Source organism: Emydura macquarii, unplaced genomic scaffold (genome assembly GCF_026122565.2).
Source record: "Emydura macquarii macquarii isolate MOO-44397 ecotype Brisbane River unplaced genomic scaffold, CSIRO-AGI_Emac_v2 contig_2297, whole genome shotgun sequence".
Taxonomy (NCBI): domain Eukaryota; kingdom Metazoa; phylum Chordata; order Testudines; family Chelidae; genus Emydura; species Emydura macquarii.
The window spans coordinates 3,535,868-3,563,088 of record NW_027132434.1 but is presented as its reverse complement, the minus strand read 5'-3'; the positions used below and the strand labels follow the sequence as shown (position 1 = coordinate 3,563,088).

At 41.9% G+C, this 27,221-nt stretch overlaps 1 protein-coding gene across 1 annotated transcript in view; it reads right to left on the bottom strand.

The window, feature by feature from the left end:
- The window catches only part of ME1 (malic enzyme 1), a 357,418-nt gene that overhangs the window by 258,819 nt on the left and 71,378 nt on the right, over positions 1 to 27,221 (bottom strand). Inside the window, exon 3 of the mRNA XM_067560758.1 lies at positions 10,240 to 10,389. Within this exon, the coding sequence (XP_067416859.1) occupies positions 10,240 to 10,389 (150 nt within the window). The remainder of the gene's footprint in view (positions 1 to 10,239; positions 10,390 to 27,221) is intronic.

The window sequence follows — 27,221 nt, the reverse complement described above, 5'->3', positions numbered from 1 at the left end:
CCAAACAGGATTTGTGATTTATCCATTGGTGGACATGGTCATTATCCATCATAACTTTTATAGAGAAAGAGTAGTTATTTATCCTACAGTAACTATGGTTCTTCATGTGATTATCCACACAGATTCTGCACCCCATTTGCCTGACAGCAAATTCTTTCTGAATAGAAGTATCCATTTTGGCCACACATACGCCACTTGCACTCTCATGGCCAAGGCCAAAAGAGATAGGATGACTACAATCGCCATTCAATTCCTTTGCCAATAGGAATCTTAGATGGTGAGACTCTAGTAAGTGGGAATGGGCAGGGTCGGTCATGGAATCTGTGCGGACAACCCATCTTTGGGTTGATTTACCATTGGGTAAAAAATATTCTATCTTTGAGCAACTGTCCACGCTGATTCAAGCTATAAGGGTGACCTTATCCTTATGGAATACAGAATAAAAAGGGCCTGCCATGAAAGCCTGTATTTCACTGACTTTTGTGATTGAAGTGACTGTTACCAGGATCACCATCTTCATGGAGAGATGATATAAGAAACAGATTGCCAAGGGGTCAAAGTGTGGGGAGGGGTCCTGTGAGGTCAGTTAGAAATCTCAGGAAGAGGGAAGCTTCTTGAGAAAGACATGAGAGGTGCCTTTCCAGAATCTGGATAATATAGGGTGAGTAACCACAGTAAAGTCTTGTACAATGCAGATATCGGCCACACTTGCACTCTAATACGGCAAAGGTAACAGAGAGTCTGGACCACTTTAGAGAGAGAAGGTAGCCCTGAATAGTTGTGATCAAGGTAGATAGTGATGAAAGCTGCCACTGGGTTGCCCAGATAGAGAATCTCTTCCATAATGTGGCATAATTGAGCCTAGTAGAAGGCTTCCTGCTTTGCAGAAGGATGTCCTGGACTTCAAAAGAACAGTCTCTCTCCAGATAAGTTATCCAGCAAGCATGAAGGTTATCAAGTAGAGGGAGGACAGTTCCAGGTGCAGCAGTGTGGGATAGTAGGTTGGAAAGAAGTGTAGATTCACAAGTTCACAAAACCAGGACTGTCTGGCCTATGTCTACGGTCATCAAGGATAATACACATGGAGTCTTGTTTGAGTTTACTGAAATCTGGGTATCAGTAGCACAGTGTAGTACTGGAGTCCACAGAAGAAGAAACATCTGTCAGCAAACCTTGGCTCATGTCCTCTCTGAAGCAAAATATCCAACACTTATTGTTCTTGTATGTCACAAATAAGATTGAGGTCAGTAGCCCCATCTCAAAAAGATGTTGTGGAGGACAGAATTATTGGGGGGCAATTTCTGGTTTTGCAGCAAGGTTCCACTAAGGTGGCCTGCAAAGGTATTTTGACAAATGGACAGGCAGAGAGACAATGGTGTGATGTGGTGGGGTATGCATGATTCCCAAAGTTGCATCACCTCTTCACAGAGCTGCAAGAACAGTGGTGCTATCTATGGGACAGTGAGGTCCCAAAAAAGAGAGAGGAAAACCTGGTACACTAGAATGCCTCTGAATTCTAGGATATTTATGTGGAATAGTGCCTCCTGCAGTGATCATCATCCTTGAGTTCTAAGAGAGTCGAGATGAACTCCCCATTGTAAGGCAGAGACTTCTATTAGTGTCTTGATGGGAAGAGGTTCAGAGAATGGAACTCTGCTGCACAGTTGTAGTGGATCTGTCCACCAGTTTGAAGAGGAGAGAACTTCTACAGGGACAGTGACCAGTTAATCCATGCTGTGTCTATTAGGTAGATACATTGATTTCAAATCAGCCTTCCAGAAGCCATAGGTGAAATCTGGCAAGCTGCGTGACATAAATGCATGCTGCCATGTGCCCCATGAGTTTGAGGCATGTCTTCAATGGTGTTCTAGAGTGGAGGCAAAACTGATAGATAAAGTCTACCATGGAATGAAAGCCTTGTTAAGACAGGTAACCTCTCACCAATTTGGAATCTAACAGAGCTCTGATAAATTCTATGGACTGAGTTAGGGTCAGAGTACATTTGTTCCTGTTGACCTTGTGGCAAAGACTGTGCAAGTCAAGTAAGTAAACTTCTGCAAGGTTCATCCTTGAACTAGCCAATCAAGCAGGGGTATACCTATTTTAGCATCCTGTGCAGGTGAACAGCTACTATGGCTAAGCTCTTGGAGAAGACCCAAGAGGCTGTTGAAAGGCTGAAGGGTAGTAGGCTTTATTGGTAGTGAGAAGTACCTGCCAGGAATCTGAGGTATTGTCTGTAGGCCAGGTGGATGGAGATGTGAAAATACACATTAAGATGGTTGAGAGTTGAAAACCAATTCAACAGATCCAGGAATGGAAATATGTAAGCTAAGGTGACCATACAAAATCTGAAACATTGCGTAGCAGATAGGCGTGGTACCAGATGAGGAATGGTAGTAGTTGGCAGTTCCCTGATGAAGATATCTCCGAAACAATTCAGCAGAGGGGATTCTGGCACCAGAATGATAGATAGTTTGACCGGTATCATGAAGAGTCTCAGAGCTAGAATCTCCAGTGCAGAAATATCCAGTGTTGGGGCAAGAGTCAGTACCAAGAAGGAGGTATTCGGTGTCTGAGGCAAGGCAACAGTCATCAAGAAGTCTCAGTGCCAATGTCAATGTGCACAATGCCAGTACAATACCAGTGGGTAGAAGGAACTGATTTGCTATTTGGTGACGTAATGCTGGGGAGAGACTCCAGGCTGCAGGTGTTGAAGGAGGGAGTCAGAGCAGAAGATTTCAGTCTTTTACTCATGGTCAGTGGATGATCTGCGCCTGAATTCCCAACTGGAGCAGAACTCCATGCTCAAGCAGATGCAGAATACAGTCTATAAGAGGATGCTGCTCACAAAACAGAGGATGAGCTCCAACTTGGCACTGCCAAGGGGGTGGGGTGCAGCTGATCTTTTCTGGGCTTCTCACAGGCTGAAGCCGAAGGCTGCATCGATCTTTTCAACAGAAACAACTTCAGCCTCACCTTCTCTTGGAAAAGGAGTGGCAGGAGTGGCAAATAAAGCAACAATCTAGCATGAGCCCTCTTTCAGGCACATGAGGCATCTAGAGTACCTATTAGCTGGCATGGTGGAGTCACACAACAGGTAGGTCTTGAAGCCAGGAAACTTTGTATTCATCATGATGGAATACCCCTCGTACAGGAAAGGGGAGTGTCTGGATACAGAAACCCACTCAAAAAAAGAAAAAGAAAAAGAAAAAACAAGCCTTAATAGCCAAAGAAAAAGAACAATGTTAACAAATAGACTATATTAAACTACGGATAACTGGAATGAAGTCCACATAGTGACACAAACACTGCTGGTATTTAGTCTCACACCATAGGTAGTAAGAAATAACCAAGTGTCAGTTGTCGCTATCCCATTCCTTATGCACTCAATTACAGTTACCATGAGGGCTCAAGGGCTGCAAGCATCTCCACAACATACACTGCTATTTCAAAAGAATCCAATCTTGTTGCATATGAGTGCATGCACATTAAAGTGTGGAACCAGTGTGGACCATCACTTGAAGAATCATAATTATGCATAGTGATTTACAGACAAATAAATGAACATTGTCTGTGCCCTGAAGGATAGAACATATATTTTGAATTTATGGGTCTATTTTCTTTTTGATACAAGTGCATGAATCCAAATGACATCAGTGAGAGTAATGTGTACACACCAAGGGTGAACATACCCTCAAAAACTTCTGTTGTTCCCTGTATTGGTGCATAAAACAAAACAAAAAAAGTCAATGTGAAGACCTATTTTTACCCTATATGATGCTTTGATTACTATTTTACCTTTACTATAGAAAATGTTAGAAGTTATTTAATATTTACATTACAATAGCAACAGAGGCCCCAATCAGAACTAGGCTCTGTTGTGTTAGGACTGTACACACATGTACAAAGATGTGGCCCCTTCTCGGATGCTTTTACATTCTAAAACAAGAAATATACAAAGTAGGATACTCGCAAATATACAGATTTCTATAGGTATTTAGGCACCTAAAGATGTAGATAGGCACCTACTAGGATTTTCAAAAGGCATTTAAACAGATTAGGTGCTTAACTCTCATTGAAACTGATTTGAGTGTGAGTTAGGCACTTAACTTGCTTAAATCCTTTTGAAAATCCCAGTAAGTGCCTATCTCCATCAACCTTGAAAATCTGGCCATGGGTGAACTTAAAAAGCGCATTCCAGTTTGTGCAGTATCACCATACATGGTATGTACATTTTATGTGAGCCCACTGTACCATTGCAAAAGTTTAAAAAAAAATCATAATTTTACTAGACAAATTTACTTTAACTCCATTTGCTCCTGAAGCCACTGGCTTATATTCTACACGTACCAAAACAGTGTTAGGTCTGTAGGTGGGAGTTGAAGAATGAGAGGACATCCCATTCATAAGGGGCAAAATGGAAGAAAGCACGAAAGCATTTCAGTGAGATGATGACAAATAGGTGGGTGAGGGTGCCACCACAGGCATAGTGGATATAGCAGGAGTGGCAGGAGTATAAGAGCCAACAGCAGACAAGTAACAGAGTTGTGAAGGGTCTGGAGATGAGTGACTCATGTTCTAAGCCCAGCTCTTATACGCAGTGCCAGATTGGAGAAGAAAAAAGGTCTTGGTACCCCTCAAAGCTCTGCTCATCAAATAAGTTCCACCCACTTGAGATGCCAAAATGAGACAACTCTTAATTGATGTTCAAAATATGAATATGTATGTTCTCTGAGCTCCACTGTGCTCCTTGAGCATGGCTCCTCCTCACTGAGATTCAAATACATCCATGGAATCTGCTGGGGTCCTTCAGTTTAGTCGTTTCTTGACTGAATTCTGGTAACTATGTATGAGCCCCAGTAAAAAGACCTTTTTGTAACAGAAGCCTAGGAAACAGGAAGTCTTCCTTTTAATATAATATGAGCAAGCTAACTGGTGCCCCAAAGAATAATTTCACTGACCTTCCCACCAAATCTTAAAACCAACTCTTGGGAAATGAGAGAGTCTTGAAAAGACTGTTACTAACCTTCTATAACTGTTGTTCTTCAGGATGTGTTGCTCATGTCCATTTCAAGACCCACCTGCCTTCCCCTGTGTCGGGAATTGAACTGTAGAAGGAACTGAAGAGGTGGTGGGGTCGGCAGGGCCCTACATAGGGTGCTATGAAGGCGCAACTACAGGGGGCCCCAGAGCCAACCTTACAAATACCACTAGAGGAAAAACCTTCTGGCGACTATGCATGTGGTGTGCACACATCTACTTGGAATTGACATAAGCAAGCACTCAAAGAAGAAAAATTGTTTGGGAAACCCACCCAAAAATGTTAATCTAGTTCTGGTCCTCCTGGATGTTTCTTGTTGTTAGCTAAAATAAATCTTTACAAATGACTCACAACTTTCATTAGGTCAGTAATATATGTGTAGCACAAATGTATTATAATATTTGATAGTGCAACAAACAGACAGTCAAAGATGACCAAACTCCATTTCACTTGATTGATGAATACAACAACTTGAATGTCAAAAGACACCTCATTAATTGCATCCATTAATAGTCTTTAAAACATCTTCACTTTTGAATTCCTTTTGACTTTTTATATTAATGTGTCTCAAGTTCTTAAATACTATTAAGAAATGAAACGCATTCTGATAGAGATCCTATAATAGAATAGATTGCAATGACATTTCTTAATTTAAAAATAAATACAAGTATTTATTATCCCAATATTGTGATCTGGCAATTTTTAGTAATACTAAACACCAAATCAAAATGAAAATAATCCACTATCCACATACAGTTTAATAAGCTTTGTTTTCAAAAAACTTTGCTGAACAAAATGCACAAGAAACATGAGAAAGTAAAATAATGGAAATTTATCCTTGTTTTATATCGCAGTTGTTTGTATCGCTGTCATTTGCTGAGTCTATAAAATTCAATTATTACTCCAACACAATAAATCATCATCATGGCAAATCCCAATGGGAAGCTTCCTTGCAGATCGAGTGCCACATGGACTGATCACTAGCTAGGTCCTTAAGACAGTCTGGCTGGATGTTCAATCTAGGTCAATCATTGGCAATCATATCACACCATCAAAGCTTCTGGTGCCCTCATGCTCCCTAGAGTAGTGAAATTTCTTGGGAAACACTTCATAATTAATTGATCTTCTACCTTAGTAATATATATCAGCTGCCTAAACCAAACCAAACTCATGGGAGGTGGATGCTGCATTCTGCTACAAGTATCCTCATTGCTGATCTTGACTTGGCACTTAATATGGAGCAGCTGACAATGACAATTGAAAATGTCAGTCTACCGCTCTTCAGCTTTTCCTAGCACCCATGTTTCACTGACATATGTTAAAGCTGGTATAATCATGGTTCTGTAGACATGCAGCTTCACAGAAAGCTTGATATCATTATATCTCCACAGGGGCCACTAAAGGCCCCCAAACGTGGTGGTGGCTTCTGATATACAGCTATCCAAATCTTTCAAACATCTTCTGTCACTAAGTTTTGTCTTGACTGATAACCAAACCAACGTGCACTGTGTTTTACCCAGCTAGATGAGCCATCAACTGCAGCAGTTCACCAAACTGTGCCAACAAGGCAATGCCACTGGCATATTCAAGGTCTCAAAGCAAAATGGTGTTCAGCTCAATGCCACCGACAGCTGCCTTTTTATGCTTGATCATCCAGTACAATGAATACTACATGACAAATTAATTGCGGTCATTATTTCCCCCTTTGATAAAAGGCCTTTATTTATCACTGATGACTGGCTACTGTTTTGTGCCTTTTTGAAAATTAAACAGAGAAAACCTGAATTAAACTGAATGTGAAATAATTACCAGTGCAAAGATCCACAAAGCTTTATGATCCTATTGAATTACCATTACTAGACATGCCAGAGATTGTTGCACAGTGGAGACTTGGCAAAGTTTCCATTTGGCAGCATGACAATGGCATTTCAGCATTTCTGATAATATATACCTGAAACAAATGATACTAAAGAATAACACTGTATACAGCCATGCATTTATTAGTGTTGGGTTAATCTTAAAATATATAGTATTTTTATGTTAAAACTGTAGGAAAAATTCAGGCCACCTCTGTCAGTGACGTGCTGCCAAAATTTTATCCAGACAGCACTTCAAAGGTTCACAATGTAAAATATTCTCTCTCCACCTCCCACCACTAATCCCACTATATTGGTGTCTTGAAGAGTGGAGTGGTGTCAGATTGGGATGTGGGGTTTCAGGCTCTTCAAACTCTGGTGTAGGCTTGGGACTTAACTCACCCACGTAATAAACTGGCCGTGACCAGTCTTGGGTGAAACTCAGGGATTTCACTGCTGAAATTAAGAAAAAATGCTTTGCTACTGCTAGGGCACCCCCACCACAGCAATGACCCTGACAAGAGTTATAATACCAAGGATTGCAAAGTAGAGATCCCCAGGCACTGGGGAGTTTAGGGAGGATACAGAAAGACCCAGGCAAATGGTAAATTAGATAAACTTTGACCAGCAAATTTATGCTCACTATCTGCACAAACAAAGAAGGTCATAAATAAGTTACAATTTGGGAATAAGAGATAAAATGTAAAAAAGACTTAAGCATGGAGGAAAAAACATAGGTGCCAGTAGCTGGCTAAATTTTGTTACCTAGGGATATTGAATAATATGATAGGTTTAGTAGAGTTAAAGGAGGTAGCTAGTTTTACCAATATAATGTAAATGAAAAACAGTGCTCTTTGGAAACTCTCTCCAGACTTCAAGCTGCCAGAACTCTTCCTCCTCTGCACAACCATGACATGCAGAGGCATCACTGGCACTTCCAGACAACTGGATCCTGACTGGCCATCAGGTGAAGATTGTCTGTATATTGGGAGTGGTGAGCATAAATAATAGATTTGTCTGGCATATGTATCCTGGGTGTGTTGCTAATAAATAAGTGTTTAGAGTACAGCTGTGTAAGGTTCTTTCACTGGGAAAGGGTCGCACAGCCCCGTACAGCCCCAAGCCTCGTGGGTAAGGGCGGGTACTTAAATTGACCAGGTTTCTCCCTGAGCCTCGTGGATAAGGGTAGATGCCTTACACCCCAAACTATTGAGAGGGGAAGGGTGGGGGGTACCTAAATTAATTGAGTAACACTTTTACCCGTCAGTAGGGTATAGGCAGGGTGCCCTAGATTTTTTTGTGGATAACACTGGGGTGGAACTGGGTGAGCAAATTTATAGTGGTCAGAGAAAGAGGCAGGTTGCAGTAGCTGCAAGATTCCCATATAGTGGAACATTTGCCTCATCCCATCTCTTTTCCTCACACATGCCATATACTGCTTATACAGCCTGTCCTATATGTAAATTCAGTACTGGCGGGGGTGTTTCTCTTGAAGCATTTGATGTGGCAATGGGAGCTACCTGAGTGAACAGCAACCAGATCAGTCTGAGACTTAGAAAGGGCTGAAAAACTGACTTGTAGAATCACCCTTAGCATTTCTAGGCAGGACTGTGAAACAATTTTCCTCATCAGCATCGCTAAAGTGACGAGCATCCACTTACATTAAGTGATGCTGTTAGGAAACAGAAAGTATCTTTATGATGTTGTAACATCTGCTGAACTGTTGAACAGGTTTATGTATACACACCCTTGAGGTCCTTTTGGACTCCTCCATACTGTTGGATGACAAAATAGCCAAAGCAGGCAAAAAATGTCCACTTCCTTTGTGATTGGCTAAAAGATTGTGACTTATCCTATCAGACACAGACCTAGCCACAATGATCTTCTCATTCATGACCTCCAAGCTTGGTTACTGCAACATGTACCTAAAAATAAAGCCCTCTTCTCTCCACAAAGATGCCCGCTGCTGTAAAAATGGAGACCATCTGATTTCTCCTTTCACCTCTAGCAATTGGCTTACACTGTTGTCTTCAAGGCATTGATCGGAAAGGCTGGCTCTGTTAATAGGGAACTGACATACAAGCTCACCAATGATCTCTCCTTTTGCCACAAAACACCATTAAATTCTCCAAAACACAGTCGTAAGTTCTGATTGCGCTAGGCACAGCCCCCTGAACAACAATTCAGAAATTATTCTTGCCAGGAGCCCTTGAGATTGAATGCAGCAGGGAAGGGCCCACTTGTGCAACAGCTTACCTCAGCAGACCTGTGGAGAATTAACTTCCTGGATTTGGTGGGAGAAGGGTTAGTTCTCCACAGGTCTGCTGCAATCAGTCACAAGGGCTCCCAGCAAGAATAATGGATTTGGTGGGAGAAGAAGAGCATTCTACTTCTCTCTTTCTCCCCTTTCCTCCATCTCCCACCCAGTATTAGTGCAGGTAAAATAAAGGAGAATGAACTTTACCCTATAAAGAATTTAATTCTGGGGCCAGATCTTCAGCTCCTATCAAATGGCATAGCTCCACTGATTTCAGTTGAGTTATACTGATTTACACCAGCAGATATTTAGCCCTGTATATTGAAATATTAAAAAGTTAATCTTTTTGAACAAATAACATTTTAATTATGTGGCTCAAACCCTCCTTGAATGCTAGTTTATCATGTTGAAAGAGACAGGCAGGCCTCATAAATCCAGGTACTTTAAATAAAGCGAGACCTAGATAACCTAGAAAGGAAACTAAAAAATAAAAACAGCTGGCAGAAAAATGGAAGTGAATTTAAGGAGCTGCCTGATATGACAGATAAGAAAGACGCTGCTTAAAAAGCTTTATATTTGCTGCATGTTCACATTGTTTAAAATAAAAATTCATTTCCAAAAGACAATGAGACAAAATGCTATAAAAATTCTGAATACATTCCTTATTTTTCTCTCAAATCTTATGGGATTTTTTTAACCTGATGACTGCACACATACTCTCTCTATATATACATATATATATATATTATTAAGGCCAAGACTGCTAAACTAAATTTGGATTAGGATCAATTCATCCTTTTGCTGACATGTAACAATAACAATTGTGCCTGTAGGAAAGCCCAATTAGGTTTAGTAAGATTATAAAATGTATCCACGTTTTAACATATTGAAACAACAGTTTATCTTTGTGATGCAGTACAAATTACAGTTTAACATAGACTAAAAATGTAGTTAATATAGTTTGAATTATCTCAGTTATTCCAGATTTGGATTACACTCAACTATGTTAAAAAAAAAATCCTACAGAAACCTGCCAAGAGGAAAAAAGATACAATTACGTTTATTTGAAGTATAAACTTACATACCTTGGCCTCCGAAATGCTAAACCATATTGTTGGCAAGCCAGACCCACAGTGGGAGTATAAACAATAGGCATGAACCTTTCAATGTTAGATGTCAGCACTTTATAGAAAAGTTTTTCATTTCGATCCTGAAGTCCCATTAACAGAATGTATCTGTGGAAAATTAAATATAATTAGACACGTATCCAAGTGAACATTTAAAATAATTTAAAAACACAATAGATATGTAGAGAATTAATTAAAGCTCTGTTTGTTCCAGAAAAAGTTTCTCTCTGGTCCAGGGTACTTAAATTTAACCATATCTTAGTAGCACAAGTGTCTCAGTCCTAAATGATAACAAACTTGGGCCAGACAGTAGATAGAATCTGAAAGCATTGCAAAGGTGACAGTTGCCATGCTCAGAAAGGGAGCTAATTCTTGTCAGACATAAAATGCTACATTTGCATTAAAATAGCAATGTGGATTCAACTTAACCCTTAATCCATACATGCCAATTGTTGCATTTTGAGTAGGATAAGCATAAATTTGCTGAGGGGGGGGGGGGGGGGGGAGTTGGTTATTTACAGTTTCATTTTTCTACTCTGGTCCACCACGAAATTTCTCCCAATCCAAGGAGAATGATAGTTTTTCCATACCGCTCTACTATTAGATTTCAATACTGGCACACATGCAAAACACCTGATCCTACAGTCACTCCTTGGCTCCTACTGAATCCCACATTACTTTATATCCTAATGAAATCAATGGTAGCTCTGCATTTGAAAGCACTGCAGATTAGGACAGCAAAGGGAAAGAATAAGAATACATGCTTAACTAACTCATCTTTCTTCGCTCACCTATTGCAACACACACAATAGATAAAATTATCACTTTTCCAGGATCCCAACAGAAAACCTTGTCTGAAGTGAGGCAGAAAAGGGTGATTTAAAGATTGAGGACCAGATCCTCAGCTGGTATAAATTGGTGTAACTATACTTGCTTCAAGCTACACAAGTTTACATCAGCTGAGGATCTGGCCCAGAATTTTCAGCCTTAACACTGAATTTCTTGAATTTTTGTAGGTTTAACAAAAGTGCTGAGAATTCTCATTTCACTGATAAAAAATAATTGATTAATGAGGGGGGAAAGCCATTTTAATGAAATTTTAAGGTTGCATAGTTAAAACTAAGAGTCAGGAAACACAAAATATCTTGTTTTCCTATCAACATTTTGTATATCCTATATATTTTATTTTATATATTTAACAGCATAAGCCAAAATGTTAAGATTCCTATTTAACAAAGAAAAAAATAGAAAATAGTCCAAATGTGCAACATAGGTGCATTAATGTTAGTAAACAAATTGTAATTTTGTATATCCTGACTTTTTTTGTGAGTGGTTATTTTAACTATTCAACCTTAACCTGTTCAATGGGAAGGGTGGGTTGGGAGTTCCAGCATAATAAATTCATGTGGTGGCAGAACTGAGGGGAAAAAAAGCAATGCTGGGTTTTTTATACATTTTTTTTAATTCTATTTTTGTAATGTGAAGGGCACCCAGAGCCTCAGATGGGCGTTCCTTTATTTTGAAATGGATATAATTATATACAAATATGAGATCAACATAAATAGCATCATAATGAAGTGCCATCATTAACTTTTTAAAATAATACAAGCAAATAATTCTATATAAAATATTAAGAAAGTTTTTTACACATTTATTCCTTTTTTCTACAAGTATTTTTAAAAATGTTTTTAAACATATTTGATACGTGTCTATGTGTACCATCTTTTAACATACACTGCTCTGTCTGTATGTTGCATATATCATTATATGCTCTTGAAGTCTAGAAGTTCTCTTTATAAACTAATCACCATATTTTAACTTATACGATTGCCCTACCATCTACTCTAAAATACTGATCCATTCATAATCAAGAACTCTGACTGATATATCAGGTTTACGAGGGGTGAACTTTTGAAGATATGTATTTCATTTCCACAGGGATCTTGAAAAGTGACAGATGGAGAACTTGTTATGAATAACCAGGCTTGGTCAATGCCAGCGTGCTCAGGCATGCATAGAAACTGGATGACTGAAGCAGTCTCTGATTCTGAACACTTGCCCATTTTTCTTTTTATTACTACTTTCTTTGAAATCAGCTGCTGTTATTTAAAACCCCAAATGATCTTTTCATTCTCCAATCTATTATTCAGAGCAATCCTGCTTTCCAGATTCTGTAAAGTGATCTTTTGGAGAAGGAATGCTGGAAGACTTTTGAATTGGGGCCCTTTAAACAAACCAATTTTGTGCTAATTGCAATATTTTATAAATATGTAATTGTTCCATTTTGTTTTATACCTCAATTTAAATGAAATATTTCTGACATTCAATTAGAATAAAATGCTGTTTTACTTAACAGTTTTTATATGCAAGGTGTCCTAAAGTGCTTACAAATGTAATAGTAGCACAATACCTATAGTCAGATATTGCAGATAGTATGTGCTCAGCAACAACTTAAATGAACTTTATATATTATAACATGTTGATATATTGAGAAATGCAATTTTGATCAGGAAGATGCCTATATCTAACGCAACAATTTAAAATGTAGTATTAGATTGACTGAATATTTCGCTAAAGTTGTAATTTAAACAACATGGTGAAAAGCAGAACTCTACAATGCTAACCTGCACTGTGTGCATTTGACTATACCAAAAAAACCCAACAACAACAACAAAAACATACATACCACCACTCTCTTCACATAAGGATTTGTGGGGAGGTTTTTTGCTATCAACTAAAAGAGGACCCAAGTATTTACTACATGGTCCATATAGAAAACTCAAGAAGAAATGGCTTGCACAGTGCTGTAGGTCTCATAGCTAGATTACTTCATCAGATTTCTAGTGTGAAATCTTGGTATCACTGAAGTGTGTGGCATGACTCATTTGATATTCAGGCCAAGGCCTCACCTGTGGAGTGCATCACTAAATCTCTTGAAAAATGAAACAGTGCATGACTTGTTGCTGCAGGTGTTGTTGTTACAGAATTGGAGAGAGAATATCAAAATGACAGAAACAGCAATTTACACTCCATCTCCAAATAAGGATTCTAAGAAAACATGACAGTCTAACAGTATGCAATGGGTGATATAAAACCTATACAGACACATACATACACATGCAGAGTATATTTTTCAAGACACTTGGTAATGCCCAGTATGCATCTGAAATTGGCATCTAAATTAGCTTGTATGTATTGAACTATATTTATTAGGGGCCGAGTTAAGGAGTCCTGAATAAAAGACAATAGGAAAAGGAGATAGGAAATGAGAACCAAGAGTTGGGAAGAGTGAGGCTGCAGGGATTGTGATCTGACCTTTCAGAGAAAATCAGTGTGTTCTGCTCTAATTGAACTACATTTAGAGTTTCAGTAAAGTACTTATTTCATTTTCAGAACCTAAGGTTGTCACTTTTTTCCCCTGGTCAGAAGACACCTAAAAACTCAAATAGTACTCCATGGTTATGAAGGTATTTTAGCTACAATGGTAATGAGCAGAATACAAGAACCAATTTATTTTATACAATTTTGAACATGACTATACAGTTTACATTTTCACAGAAGTATATTAATAAATATAAATTATATAATATTATTCAAGTTAAGACACTCAACAAAACATCATCATGCAAAACGGTCTGATTGCACTTTTTCTCAAAACCGTTAGTGTACTCCTATAACTAAAATATGTTACCAAAGTAACATGAGTCTTCAGAGGAAGAAACCCCAAAATAAGAAACATAACTAAGTCAGACATACAGAGAGGCACGCACATTAACATTTACTTTCACTTTTCAATATAGAAAATGAAGGGCAATTAGAAATGTAATAAGAATGAAAGATCAAATTACTATCAGAAGACACAGAAACAGGTTTCCAAATTAAATCACAGAAGAAGAATTATATTTCATCATAAACTTATTGCCTAATGCCAATGTACCAGATAAAACATACAGACATACTCAGTGTTTAGAGCATGAGTGAACATTGCAGAGATGTCAACAAAGCATACTCTCAGGTCCCCCACAATCAAATCCCAGTGCACTGACCCAAGAAGCTTCCAATCATTGGGACACAAGCAAGGGACTCCAAGAAGTTGATGCCAGGTTCACCATTAAAAAAACCCCCACAACATTAACAAAAATAAGAAGCTTCCCCCCTGAGATACCCCAGTACTTCCTCTTGCCTGAAGAAGAGATGGGACCTCCTGTTGAAGGGCAATCTCATGAGAGTGAAATGTTGTTGTTCTTAGCAACAAAAAGGTGGTCAGGGAAAGTGTGGGCTAGTGTGCCTAGTGACAGATGATGTGGAAAAAGCTGACGTATTCAATACTTTTTTTGCCTCTATCTTCACAGACAATGTCAGCTCCCAGACTGCTGTACTGGGCAGCACAGTATGAGGAGGAGGTGAGCAGCCCTCAGTGATGAAAGAACAGATTCAGGACTACTTAGAAAAGCTGGACATGCACAAGCCCATCCGAGGGTGCTGAAGGAGTTGGCTGATGTGACTGCAGAGCCATTGGCCATTATCTTTGAAAGCTCATGGCGATTCGAGGAGGTCCCGGATGATTGGAAAGCAAATATAGTGCCCATCTTCAAAAATGGGAAGAGAATCCAGGGAACTACAGACCGGTCAGCCTCACCTCAGTCACTGGAAAAATCATGGAGCGGGTCCTCAAGGAATCCATTTTGAAGCACTTGGAGGGGAGGAAAGAGATCAAGAACAGTCAGCATGGATTGACCAAGGACAAGTCATGCCTGACTAACCTGATTACCTTCTATGATAAGATGACTGGCTCTGTGGATAGGGGGAAAGTGGTGGATGTGATATATCTTGATTTTAGTAAAGCTTTTGATACGGTCTCCCATAGTATTCTTGCCAGCAAATTACAGAAGTATGGGTTGTATGAATAGACTGTAAGGTGGACAGAAAGCTGACTAGATCATTGGGCTCAAGGGCTAGTGATCAATGGCACGATGTCTAGTTAGCTGCCCGTATCAAGCAGAGCACCCCAGTTTTGGGGCCAGTTTTGTTCAACATATTCATTAATGATCTGGAGGATGGGGTGGATTGCACCCTCAGCAAGTTTGCAGTGACACTAAGCTGTGGGGAGTGGTAGATACACTGGAGGGAAGGTGATCTAGACAAATTGAAGAATTGGGCCAAAAGAAATCTGATGAGGTTCAACAATGATTAGAAATTAGGGTTGGACTAGATAACCTCTTGAGGTCCCTTCCAAACCCAATCTTCTATGATTCTAAGGAGAAATGCAGAGTCCTGCACTTAGGACAGAAGACTCCCATGCACTCCTACAGACTGGGGACCAACTGACTAGGCAGCAGTTCTGCAGAAAAGGACCTGGGAGTTACAGTGGACAAGAAGCTGGATATGAGTCAACAGTGTGCCCTTGTTACCAAGAAGGCTAATGTTATATTGGGATGCATCAGTAGGAGCATTGCCAGCAGATCAAGTGAAGTGATTATTCTCCCCATTCGGCATGGGTAAGGCCACATATGGCTTACAACTGGTAAGGCCAGTTTTAGGCTCCCACTACAGGAAGAACGTGGATGAATTGGAGAAAGTCCAGTGGAGGGCAATGAAAATGATAAGGTGGCTGGAGCACATGACTTATGAGGAGAGGCTGACAGAACGGGGCTTGTTTAGTGTGCAGAAGAGAAGAGCGGGGGAGTGGGGGATTTGATAGCAGCCATCAACTACCTGAAGCATGGTTCCATGAAGAATGGAGCTAGGCTGTTCTCAGTGGTGGTAGATGACAGAACAAGGAACAATGGTCTCAAGTTGCAGTGGGGGAGGTCTAGGTTGGATATTAGGAAACACCTTTTCACTAGGAGAGTGGTGAAGCACTGCAATGGGTTACCTAGGGAGGTGGTGGAATCTCCATCCTTTGGAGGTTTTTAAGGTGCAGCTTGACAAGGCCCTGGCTGGGATGATTTCATTGGGGTTTGTCCTGCTTTGAGCAGAAAGTTGGACTAGATGACCTTCTGAGGTTCCTTCTATCCCTAATCTTCTATGATTCCATTACTAGTCCCTGAAGAGAGATTGGAAAGACAGTGGGAAGGGGAGAGTAGAAATGAACTGGATGGCATATCCAATTCCACCATGCTTAAGACCCATTGGTTTGATGTTATGTGGGCCCAGGCACTTAGGAAGTGGGACAAGTGATTGGAAAACAAAAGATGAAGAACAGACAGAACTATGGTAACTGGTGCATAGCTGTTGGATGAGGTGGCTAGACGGGATGAGCCCACTGATGCTGAAAAGCAGGGCAGTGCAGAGCATCTCCTATAACCTCTGTCCTTTTTTCTTGGCTGATCTTGGGATTGGGGAGGAAAAACTGTATGGCTGCTGTGGATGAAACTGTTTTCTTTTGAGTGCTGGGCTATAGATTCCAAGGGATTTCAGTGTCATTCTGGAATCTTTAAGACTATGAAGCCTGTTGTCTGTTTTCTCCAAAAACAGCAAGGAACCTTCAAATGGGAGGTCCTGGATAGTCTGTTAGATATCTAGTGATAGCCGGATACGTGATGTGAGGTGAATACACGGAGGTCAGGTGGACAAGGAAGGATTCAGAAATTGGAGAGATGATGAAGGATGAGACGGGAACTGATAGCCAGGAACAAACAGAAATCAACAAGGACAGGAGCCACCGGAACAGAATCACGACAAGGATAGGAACCAGCTGGAACAGAGGCATGTTGAGGACAGGAATCAACCACAACAGGAACAACGAATAATGGACTCATGATGGGGACAGGAACCAACCACGACAAGAGCAGGAAGAACCAATAGGTAAGCATTGATCTTAATCCAATGTAACAGGAAAGAACACATGCAACTCTCTGTGGGCTGCCACTTGGGAGGACAGCCCCTCCCAGATGTCACCCAAAATCTTAAATACGACCAATCAGAGAGTTTCCTTCTCCTACCTTTTTCACACTGCACGTTGTCTTGCAAACAGCACCCACACGGAACCTTACTTCTGCACGTGACACCCAACTTTTGTGCACACGGCACTAAAGGATTCAAATGCCCTTTGTCATGGCCTACCCAAAATACACAGACCTGTAACTGACCAAGTTTAGACTAGCATTTTCTATCAGGGCTTATTCGGAGGGGTAACGTTATTAGAGTCAAGTAACACTGGAGCCACCCCAACTGGTACCTCTGAGGGAAAAAATCTCCAACAACTGTGCCTGGTCCACACACACACCTACAGTGGAACGGACATGTACAATCACTGGAAGAGCCTGGTATTTCAGCTACTTCCTTGTATTGGAGAGTGGGTGCTACTCAGCCTGGTCCAGGTGAAGAGAGTTTTTACCCAACAGACATGGGTATAAATAGTTTCCTTATCTTCTGTTCACCTGGGGAGATGGTCTGTATCTTCTGGTCACCTGGGGAGATGGTCTACACTGACCTGGTACAGAGCTGCCTCCATGTAGCAGGTAACTCTCTGGTTCTCTAGCTGCCCTTAAAAGGGGCCGCACACCTTCTCCAACAAGCCAGACAAAGGCCAACACCACTTAATGTGCGGTGAAGTCATTATCCTAAGTGTAATATCAACTTTCTGTGATTACTACTTATTGCTATTGTAGTAGCATCCAAACTGGTTAGTAGTTGTACAAATACACAGGGACACTGTCTCAGAAAGCTTGCATTGTAAAAAGAACATTCAAAGGATGGGGGAAAGGGAAATATTTGACTACTTTAAAGTGGAAAAAGATTAAGTATTTGATTGATTCCTATTTGCCCCTCTACATAGTCATTATCAGCTAGTTATTTATTTAATTAGTAGAACTGGTCTAGAAACATAAACCCCCAAATCAGATAGGGATCCCATTGTGCTAGGCACTGTACAAGAAAGAAACAGTCCCAGGGCTTACAATCTAAATTATAGATCTAGGCATCACATCAGAAGTGGGTCTTAACAAGGGATTTGAATGAAGAGGGGGTATAGTGGCTATGTTCAGGGAAGACATTGAAAAAGTGCAGATGATGGTGGGAGAAACAAATGAATGGGGCATCGGAACCAGCATCTTTGGAGAAGCAAATGGGTAGTTTACTTCACTGTCCTATACTAAGTTCTCGAGTTAGGTTATAACGTTTTAAACAGTCTCTTACACTTATTTCAGGAATGTAGCTTTCTAATGCTGGTCTCATGCAAAGTGTCCAATAGGGTATTGACTTTTTTTTTTTTTTTTTTTTTTTTTTTTGCAATTACTAAGTTTTAATGCTATGTATATTTCTGTTGGTAAAGGTATTTAAGTGTTTTTCTCATTTGAATAATACATCAGAAATTCGTCAATTGATAATCCAATATATAATGCAAGTGTGATGCAAAGTTCAAATATGCAAACAATGAATAATGAGGATTTTTCATAATAACTACTATAGCAGGTTTAGCACTTTCTAAAGTGAACACAAAGCCACACCTATATAGAGTACTACCAATACAGTACACTATTTACCCTTCACTAGGTTTTAAAGTGTTGACAAAATTTGACAAGTAAACAAATTTGGGACAAATCAAATATTTTAAACTCTAATGAAGAAATTACTCACCTTGTGCAGTAACGATGGCTCTTTGAGATGTGTCCCTACGGGTGCTTCACTGTAGGTGTGTGTGTGCACATCCACACTGCCAATCAGATAATTTCAATAGCAGTCTGTCCCATCCCGTCCCATCCCGTACACAACTCCCCATCAGCCATAAGGGCAGCCCATATGCATAGGCATTTCCTTCTCAGTTCCTTCTCTAACACAGAGTCAACCAGTGGAACTCCAAAATAGAGGGCAGGAGGAGGATGTATCGTGGCGCAACCATAGGGACATACATCTCAAAGAACCATCATTACTGCACAAGGTGAATAACTTCTTCTTCAAGTAGTGTCCCTATGGGTGCTCCACTGTAGGTGAATCCCGAGCAGTACCTACCACTGGAGGCTGGGACTTCAGAGTCGAGTTTGATTGGATGACAATACCGTGACACAGAATTGGACATCTGTAGCCAAAACCCCCAGAATGGCACAGTGTTCTGCAAAGGTATGCGCAGATGCCCAGACAGCTGCTCTGCAGATCTCAGATACAGGATACCCTTGAAGAATGAGATTGACGAGGAGACTGACCTCATGGAATGCTTGTGTATTGAAGATGGGGGTGTTACCCCACGCAATTAGTAGCAGAGTTCAACACAGTCAGAGACCCACTTGGAGAGTCTCTGAGCCAAGATCACTGCACCTTTTGCTCTATCGGCAATGGACAGGAAGAGCCTCAGAGATTTTCTAAAGGCCTTTCTCCTGTCAAAATAGAAGGCCAAGGCTCCTTTACATCGAACATAGGGAGGATGGCTTCACTGTTATCCCCATGAGGTTTGGGAGAAAGTGCTGGAAGGTGAATAAGATGATTCATATGAAATGCAGAAGTTACTTTAGGAATGAACTTCGAATGCAGTCTAAGTGTGACTGTCAGGGAAGAATATAGTAAATGGGGGATGCTCTATCAAAGCTGCTATTGCCCCTATCCTCCTGGCCAAAGTGATGGCAATGAGGTTCATGGAAAGGTGAGTTAGTGAACAAGTGGCCATGGGTTCGAATAGTGGTCTAGTCAATCCTTTTAGCACTAGATTACAGTCCCATTCAGGAGTGGGGGATGGGATGGGCTGTGGGAAGAGGTTTGCTCTGCCTTTAGGAAACCTCTTTGTAGTTGGGTGGGAAAAAACAATGAGGAGCCTGTTGGTGGAAGGTTGCAATTGCTGCTAGATGGACCTTCAACGAGCTAATAGAGAGGCCTGATTTCTTTAAAGTGAACAGGTAGTCTAGGACCACCAGCAAGGTGGCTATATTAGGTGTGATGCCCTTGGATTGGCACCAGATCTGGAATCTCTTCCATTTCTGGAGGTAGGTACGACGAGTACTATTATTTCTACTGTGTAACAGCACCTGCTATACCTCCTCAAAGCAAGATGCCTCTATGTGCTGGAACCATGAAGGAGCCAGGCCTTGAGTCTCAGGATCTGGAGATTGGGATGGGGTGTGTCCCTCATTCTGTGACAGGAGGAGACGAGTGGCTGGTAGAGTCATCAGAGGACATAACACCACCTGTGACTGGTAAAGGTACCACATCTTCCTGGGCCAGGTGGGGGCAATCAGACTGATGTTCACTTTTTTCCTTTATATCTTCAACAAGACCTTAGTGATATACGGAATGGGGGAAAAGCATAAAGGAGGCCCTTGTCCCAAGAAAGAAGGAAAGCATCTCTCATGGAGTGTAGTTCAATCCCTGCCCTGGAGCAGTACCGTACATTGCTTGTTCTGGTAAGTATCATAGAATCATAAAATATTAGGGTTGGAATGGATCATCTAGTTCAACCCCCTGCTCAAAGCAGGACTAACCCCAACTAAATCATCCCAGCCAGGGGTTATTCAAGCCAGGTCTTAAAGAACTCTAAGGATGGTGATTCCACCACCTCCCTAGGTAACCCATTCCAGTGCTTCACAACCCACCTAGTGAAAAAATTTCTCCTAATATCCAAACTAGATTTCCCCCACTGCAACTTGAGACCATTGCTTCTTGTTCTGTCATCTGCCAACACTGGCCTAGCTCCATCCTCCCTGAAACCCCACTTCAGGTAGTTAAAGGCTGCTATCAAATCCCCCCCCCCTCATTTTTCTATTCTGTAGACTAAACAAGCCAAGTTCCCTCGGCCTTTCATAAATCATGTGCTCCAGCCCCCTAATCATTTTCGCTGCCCTCTGCTAGTCTCTCTCCAATTCCTCCACATCCTTCCTGTAGTGGGGGGGGGGGGAAGTGGGGGGAACTGGACACAATACTTCAAATGAAGTCTCATCAATGCCAAATAGAGGGGAAATAATCACTTACCTCGATCTGCTGGCTGTAACGATATTGATGGTTCATTAAAGAACAAATATTGAATGAGTAAGGAACAGAACATAAAATAAGTTGATGTGAAGGCCTGTCTCTGCTGAGGACCACTTGCCCTGTGTTGTGTGACCATTGAGGTGCATGCCCCATCCTATGAGGGAAGCATCAATGGTCAGGAGTAATGATAGGGAAGACTGAGCAAACATGATTCCCATATGGATGTTTGCTGTATCCTTCCACCAGTACAAATATTGTTTGACTCTGGTGCCCATTTATATAAGTTTGTTTATATTGTCTCTGGCCTGTAAACCGAACTGAACCATGCTTTAAGGCCTCTCGTGTAATCTGGCATGAGCCGACAGCCACGTGCCTCAGAAGCTGGAAGCAATGTCTGATGAAAATTTGTGGGCTGGATTGTATTGCCTCAATCAACGAGGAGAGACTGTGAAATCTGTCATGTGATAGGAGCACTTTTGCCTGAGTGGAGTTGAGGTTGGCTCCTATGAATTCTAGCCTCTGTATCAGTATCAAGGTCGATTTTTGTTAGTTGATCTGTAGGCCCAGATTCAGAAACAGGTCTCAGGTGGCTTGGGTGACTCGTTGGGCCTCTACGAAGAGCTGTGCTCTGAGAAAGAAATCGTCCAGGTAAAGATAAATCATGATACCTTAAGAGCATAAGTGGAGCTGCTGCTACCGAAAGGACCTTGGAGAATACTCTGGGAGCTGATGAAAAGCTGAAAGGGAGTATTCTGTACTGACAGTGGTCCTGACGTAGTGTGAATCTGAGGTAACGCCTGTGACTTGGTATGATGAAAATGTGGAAATATGCATCTTGAAGGTCGAGGGCCAAGAACCAATCACTATGTGGTCCAGTATGGGTCTTGAACCTCCCTTTTTCTTTGGCATCAGGAAGTAGCGAGAGTAGAAGTCTCTGCCCCTGAGATGTACCGGCACAGTTGCTATAGCTCCTCTGCTAAGGAGATGGTTTACCTCTTGACATAGTAGACTCATGAAAAGGGTCCCTGAAGAGGGATGGGGAAGGGTTTTGGGAAGGGGCGAGGGAGGAGAGGTGGATGGCATATCTGTGCTGGACAATTTCGAACATCCATTTGTCAGAGGATATTAGTTCCCAGGTGCTGCAAAATGGGGCAAGGCAGTCTCCAAATGGAGGAGTGGGTTTCCCAGCATGAGGTAGCAAGGGGACTGTTCTACCAGCATCTTGAACAACCTGTCAAAACTGCCGCTTTAATGTTGAGGGCTCAGACTAGGTTGGTTGTGGTCCTGATTGTTTTCGTTTAGGGAACTTTGATCTCTTTCTCTGTGGCTTGTACAATCTCTGTGCTGGGTATTGAGATGTGTACAGCGATGACCAGGGCTTGAACTGTCGCTAAAGACAGTATTTTCTTTTGTAGGCTGGTATGTAGATCAAAGAGTCACCCGTGAATCCTTCGATGTGTGAAGGGACGTGTACATCTTTTCAGCAAACAGCTTCATTCCCTCGAAAGGGATGTGCTCTGATGTGGTTTGGACTTCTTTAGGGAAGCTGGACAAATGCAGCCAGGCAGCCCTTCTCATGACCACTGCCATGGAGATTGAACGCACCACCATGCCTGCCGCGTTCAAAGCGGATTGTAGCAATGTTCCTGCCACCAACTGGCCCTCATTCACTGTGGCCATAAATTGGTCTTTCGGAGGTTCTCAAGCTGATCAGTAAAGAAGCTTAGCCTTGCATAATTCTGGCAGTCATATTTGGCTAACAAGGCCTGGTCATTTGCTACCCGGAACTGAAGGGTGGTTGAACAATATGTTTTCCTGCCAAACAGGTCTAAATATTTCCTGCCTTTATCATATAGGATGGATTCATACTGATATTGGTGGCCCCTCTAATTAACCACATCCCCAATGATGGAGTTTGGAGGCTGGTGGGAAAATTAAAATTCTGCACACTTTGCCAACACATAATACTTTTTGTCTGTCCGCTTGCATGTTGGCAGGATGGATGCAGAGGTTTGCCATATAACTCTGACAGGGTCCAGGAGCACCTCCTTAACTGGGAGGGCCACTCTGACAGAGGTGGAGAAGTGTAGGTTGTCTATCAGTTTGTGGTGAGGCTCGGTCACCTCGTGCAGTTGTATTTGCAAGGCTTCCACCACCCTTTAAGCTAAGTCTTGGAATGACTTAAAATCATCTGCCATGAATGGCGGGAGCATCATTGCCTCATCAGGTTAGGATGACGAAAGATGGACTTGAGTGTCTTCCATTTCTGCCTCCGCTTCAATTTCTTCCCCCAGCTGCTCAGGAGTTTCCGATCCTTTTGATGCCACAGCTGAAGGAAGGTGTCTCCTTTCCTGCTGATACGCCTCACTAGGGGCCTGGAAGACGTGTTGCCTCTGGGCCTGCCAGAGATCCCAGTATGGCCATGGAGGATAGGGGCCTGGTGGCTGAAACCATGGTTGCCCAAACCATGGTGGTTGAGAATCGGGTGGGTAGTACGCTTGGCGTCCCTGGTGAGATTGGGACCTATATGGTGCATAAGACGAGCAGTGGGAACCCAAGTACTCTCACTAACTGTCTGACTCTGATGATGAGAAAGGAGGTGTGTGGCCTAGAGATGTCATTGAGTCTAATGCTCCAGGCAAATTTGGTACCGGAGCCCTGGTACTGAGTAGGGGCGAGTCTGGTATGTCAGACACAAGTAAGTCTGTTGCACACCTGAAATCCACCAGTGCAGGTGGTTTTCAGAGCCAAGATGCTCATATCGACAGAATCGGAGATGCAGACTTAATCCTATGGTCTGACAGTGACCCGTGCACCAGGATTGGTGCCACTGATGGTGCAACTCACCATGTCAACGTAGCCTTCCTGGGGGTGGATCTTCTATGCTTCTCATACCCCCTCAGTACCAGTACTTCCTTGCCTGTGCCCATTGGGTCTTTGGGCATACTGACTTGCGCTGTCAGCTTGGTACCAAGCATGCCCTGGGTACCACTTCCAGATGGCTTCGTACCATCGTTACCGAAGATACCAATGAGGCCAGTAATCGTTTCCGGCTCAATCGAGGCTTGCTCTAGTGTCTCACAGAAGGTTAGAGTGATAGCTCTCTCCGGGACTCTGGGGGTTGAAGGGCTGATTCCTTGAGCAGGAGTTTAAGCTTTAACTTGCTGTCCTTTCTGGACCTGGGTTTTAGCTGATGACATCACTCACACTTTTGTTGATTGTGTTTCTCCCTGAAGCAGTGAACATCTGTCCATCATTGGGATGGATTCTTTGCAGCTAAGACACTTTTTGAAGCCTAGAGAGCCAGGCATACTCTTGTCCAGTGGGGTCCCCCCCACTGGGGTAGGCAAGAGGCAGACGCTTTTCTTCTTTTTCTTTGGCATGGCCAGCTAAAAACCAACAAGGTACTAGAAGAAAAAAGCTTCAAGAGAAGCTAAAATTTGCAAAACTATTAGGAGTTAATCCATGAACAGATAGCTCATAGCTTCCTCTCCAGCTGGGGTGGTTGAGAAGGAACTGAGGAGGGAATGCCCGTGCACACAAGATAGCCTCATGGCACGCAGGAAGCTATGCGTGCATGGGATGGGACAGACTGTTATTGAAATTCTCCAGTTGGCAGTGTGGGGGCACACACTATAGTGGAGCACCCATGGGGACATTACTCAAAGAAGAAAATAAAGTTGCTGTCACAATTTTCTTTTTTATTTATTACTCTGCAATTGTCCACCAAAAGCAGAGATCAAATGTCAGGAACCACAGAAAGGATAAAAGTTTGGGCTTCACTGTAGCCAATCCTAATTGGCATGGAGATAAAGTATATTCTGAACTAACTAAAGCCAGCTCTGTTGAAATTATATAGAACTACAGATGCAATCTGCATGTTCATAATTAGTAAATGCAGAAGTGTCTGCCAAAACGGCAGCAATAGACATCTTTATGTATCTTAGAGTATATTTAAAGTAATTTTCCTGTGTTAAAGATAAAAAGAAACAGTCTCCTCTGCAGGTTTGCATTCCCATAATAAAAATGTTAATGTAGTTCATTCTGGAATAGCTGTTTCCATGCAGCTTGAGTCCTATACTAGGCATGTACATGTTAGTTATGGTTAGGTAATCAAAAAGTAGTTTACTGTGTAGGAATGAAAATAACACAAGGGAATGATCTGAAAATCTATAGAAGAATATAGAGAAAATGTTTCTTTATTTTTTTCATTTTTAACAACACTTAAAATGAAATAAAGACAGTCAGATAATATAGAACAGAAATAGGGACATACTGGAGAGGAAATGGCTAAGAAATGAACAACAAGAAAAAGAACAAGAAGTCAAGAACAAATGTAAAGTAGTAGATTATTTTCCTCCACTTAATTATCCATGTAGGAAATAACACTTTGCCATATTCACCAGTGATACAAATGGACATGATTCCATTGAACAGAAAGATGGGGGCAGAAAAGTTACTAGTGAGGAATAAGTTGTAACAAGCGGAATTTTGAAAGTTAAGAAAAACCCCCAGACCCCCCCACAGCAGTGAAGTTATACATTCAAATTTATAAAATGGGACTTTTTCAAATTAGAGTGTCCCTGGATAGTTTCCCAGTTCTCCCTGTGACAGGGTGTCCCAGCCCCTCCCACCAGAGAGGGAGCTCTCAGCTTCCTTGTTGGCCAGAAAGGCCCCTCCCCGTCATGCACACGCCACACTCCTTGGAAGGAAGCCGGGGTTAAAAGCCCAGCAGCAGCCTCAGAAAGGGGTGGGACAATAGAGAGGAGAGACTCATTCCTAGGGTCTCACCCTTGCCAGAAGGGATGCAGCCCTGCTACATCCAGCAGGGTTTCAGGACTACTTTACGGCTCTGCTAGGCTGTTTGTTGAGCCCTGCCATGCCTAGAGAGGCTTTCAGGACTGCTTTACTGCTCAGTAATGCTCTTTACTGAACCTTGCTGTGCCTAGAGAAGCTGCAGGATTGCTTTGCTGTTTAGCGCTACTCTTTGTAGGGGCCTGCCATGCTTAGAGAGATTTCAGGACCGTTTTACTGTACAGCACTACTGTTTGGTGAGCCCTGTCACGCCCAGGGAGGCTTCAGGACTGCCACCTCCTGCTCAGCCCAGGGGGAGGGGGGCGGAAGTTTGATGGGCCCCCCTGCACTGGGGAAAACTCTCAAATAGTGGCGTGATCGACAACCAGAGGTGAGGCACGATACTTTGAGGCCTGCACTGGACAGGAGTGTACCAACGCCTCCGTGTTTGGGGGAGAGCCCAAGACACCATCTGTCAGATTCCCTCATAACAGAGAGATGAAATGCCAACCACACCCTGCACTCTACCATTCCAGGCTCACATCTTCAACTTGAGAGACAAGGTGGGTGAGGTAATATCTTTTTTTGGACCAACTTCTGTTGGTGAAAGTGACAAGGTTTCAAGCTACACCGAGCTTTTCTTTGGGTTTGCTGGAACCAGCACAGCTGCCCTACCATCACAAACAACAAAGGAAGTCATCAACTTTAGGCAGTAGTTTACCTTCCAAGCTCTCTGGGTTTCCTAACACTACTTCCCCCTATTCCCAAGTAAAACAAAGTATTTGCTTCTCTCTGTTACGGTCTCTCTGGGAAACAGAGAAAGTAAAGCTGTTAGACATCGAACAAAACAGTTTGAAAATAAGCATAGCTTTAAGTCAAAATAGACTAACACTAAAATTGTCACTGTTGCCTCTATGAGAACCTTCTATTCTCCTATTTAGACACAGATTCACTCCCAGTTCTCACTATTACCTTGCACTTCCTCTTATGTATTCCAAATTAGCTTTCTAGAGACTAATGTGCTTCAACTGTTTCATAGACTTGCTGATTAATCCTTACCATAGAACTCTGGCCTGAAATCCTGGAGTTTTCTAAGATGGTTTCTCTCTTGCACATTCTGGAACCTCAAATGGGTAATATCCCCTCTCAGACAGAATTTCTGGTCTATATTTTCAGGAGTGACTACAGTGTCTCAAGGTGGGCATCAAAAATTTAAAGGGGCCCAATTTTCAGAAAGTATGGAGCACCTG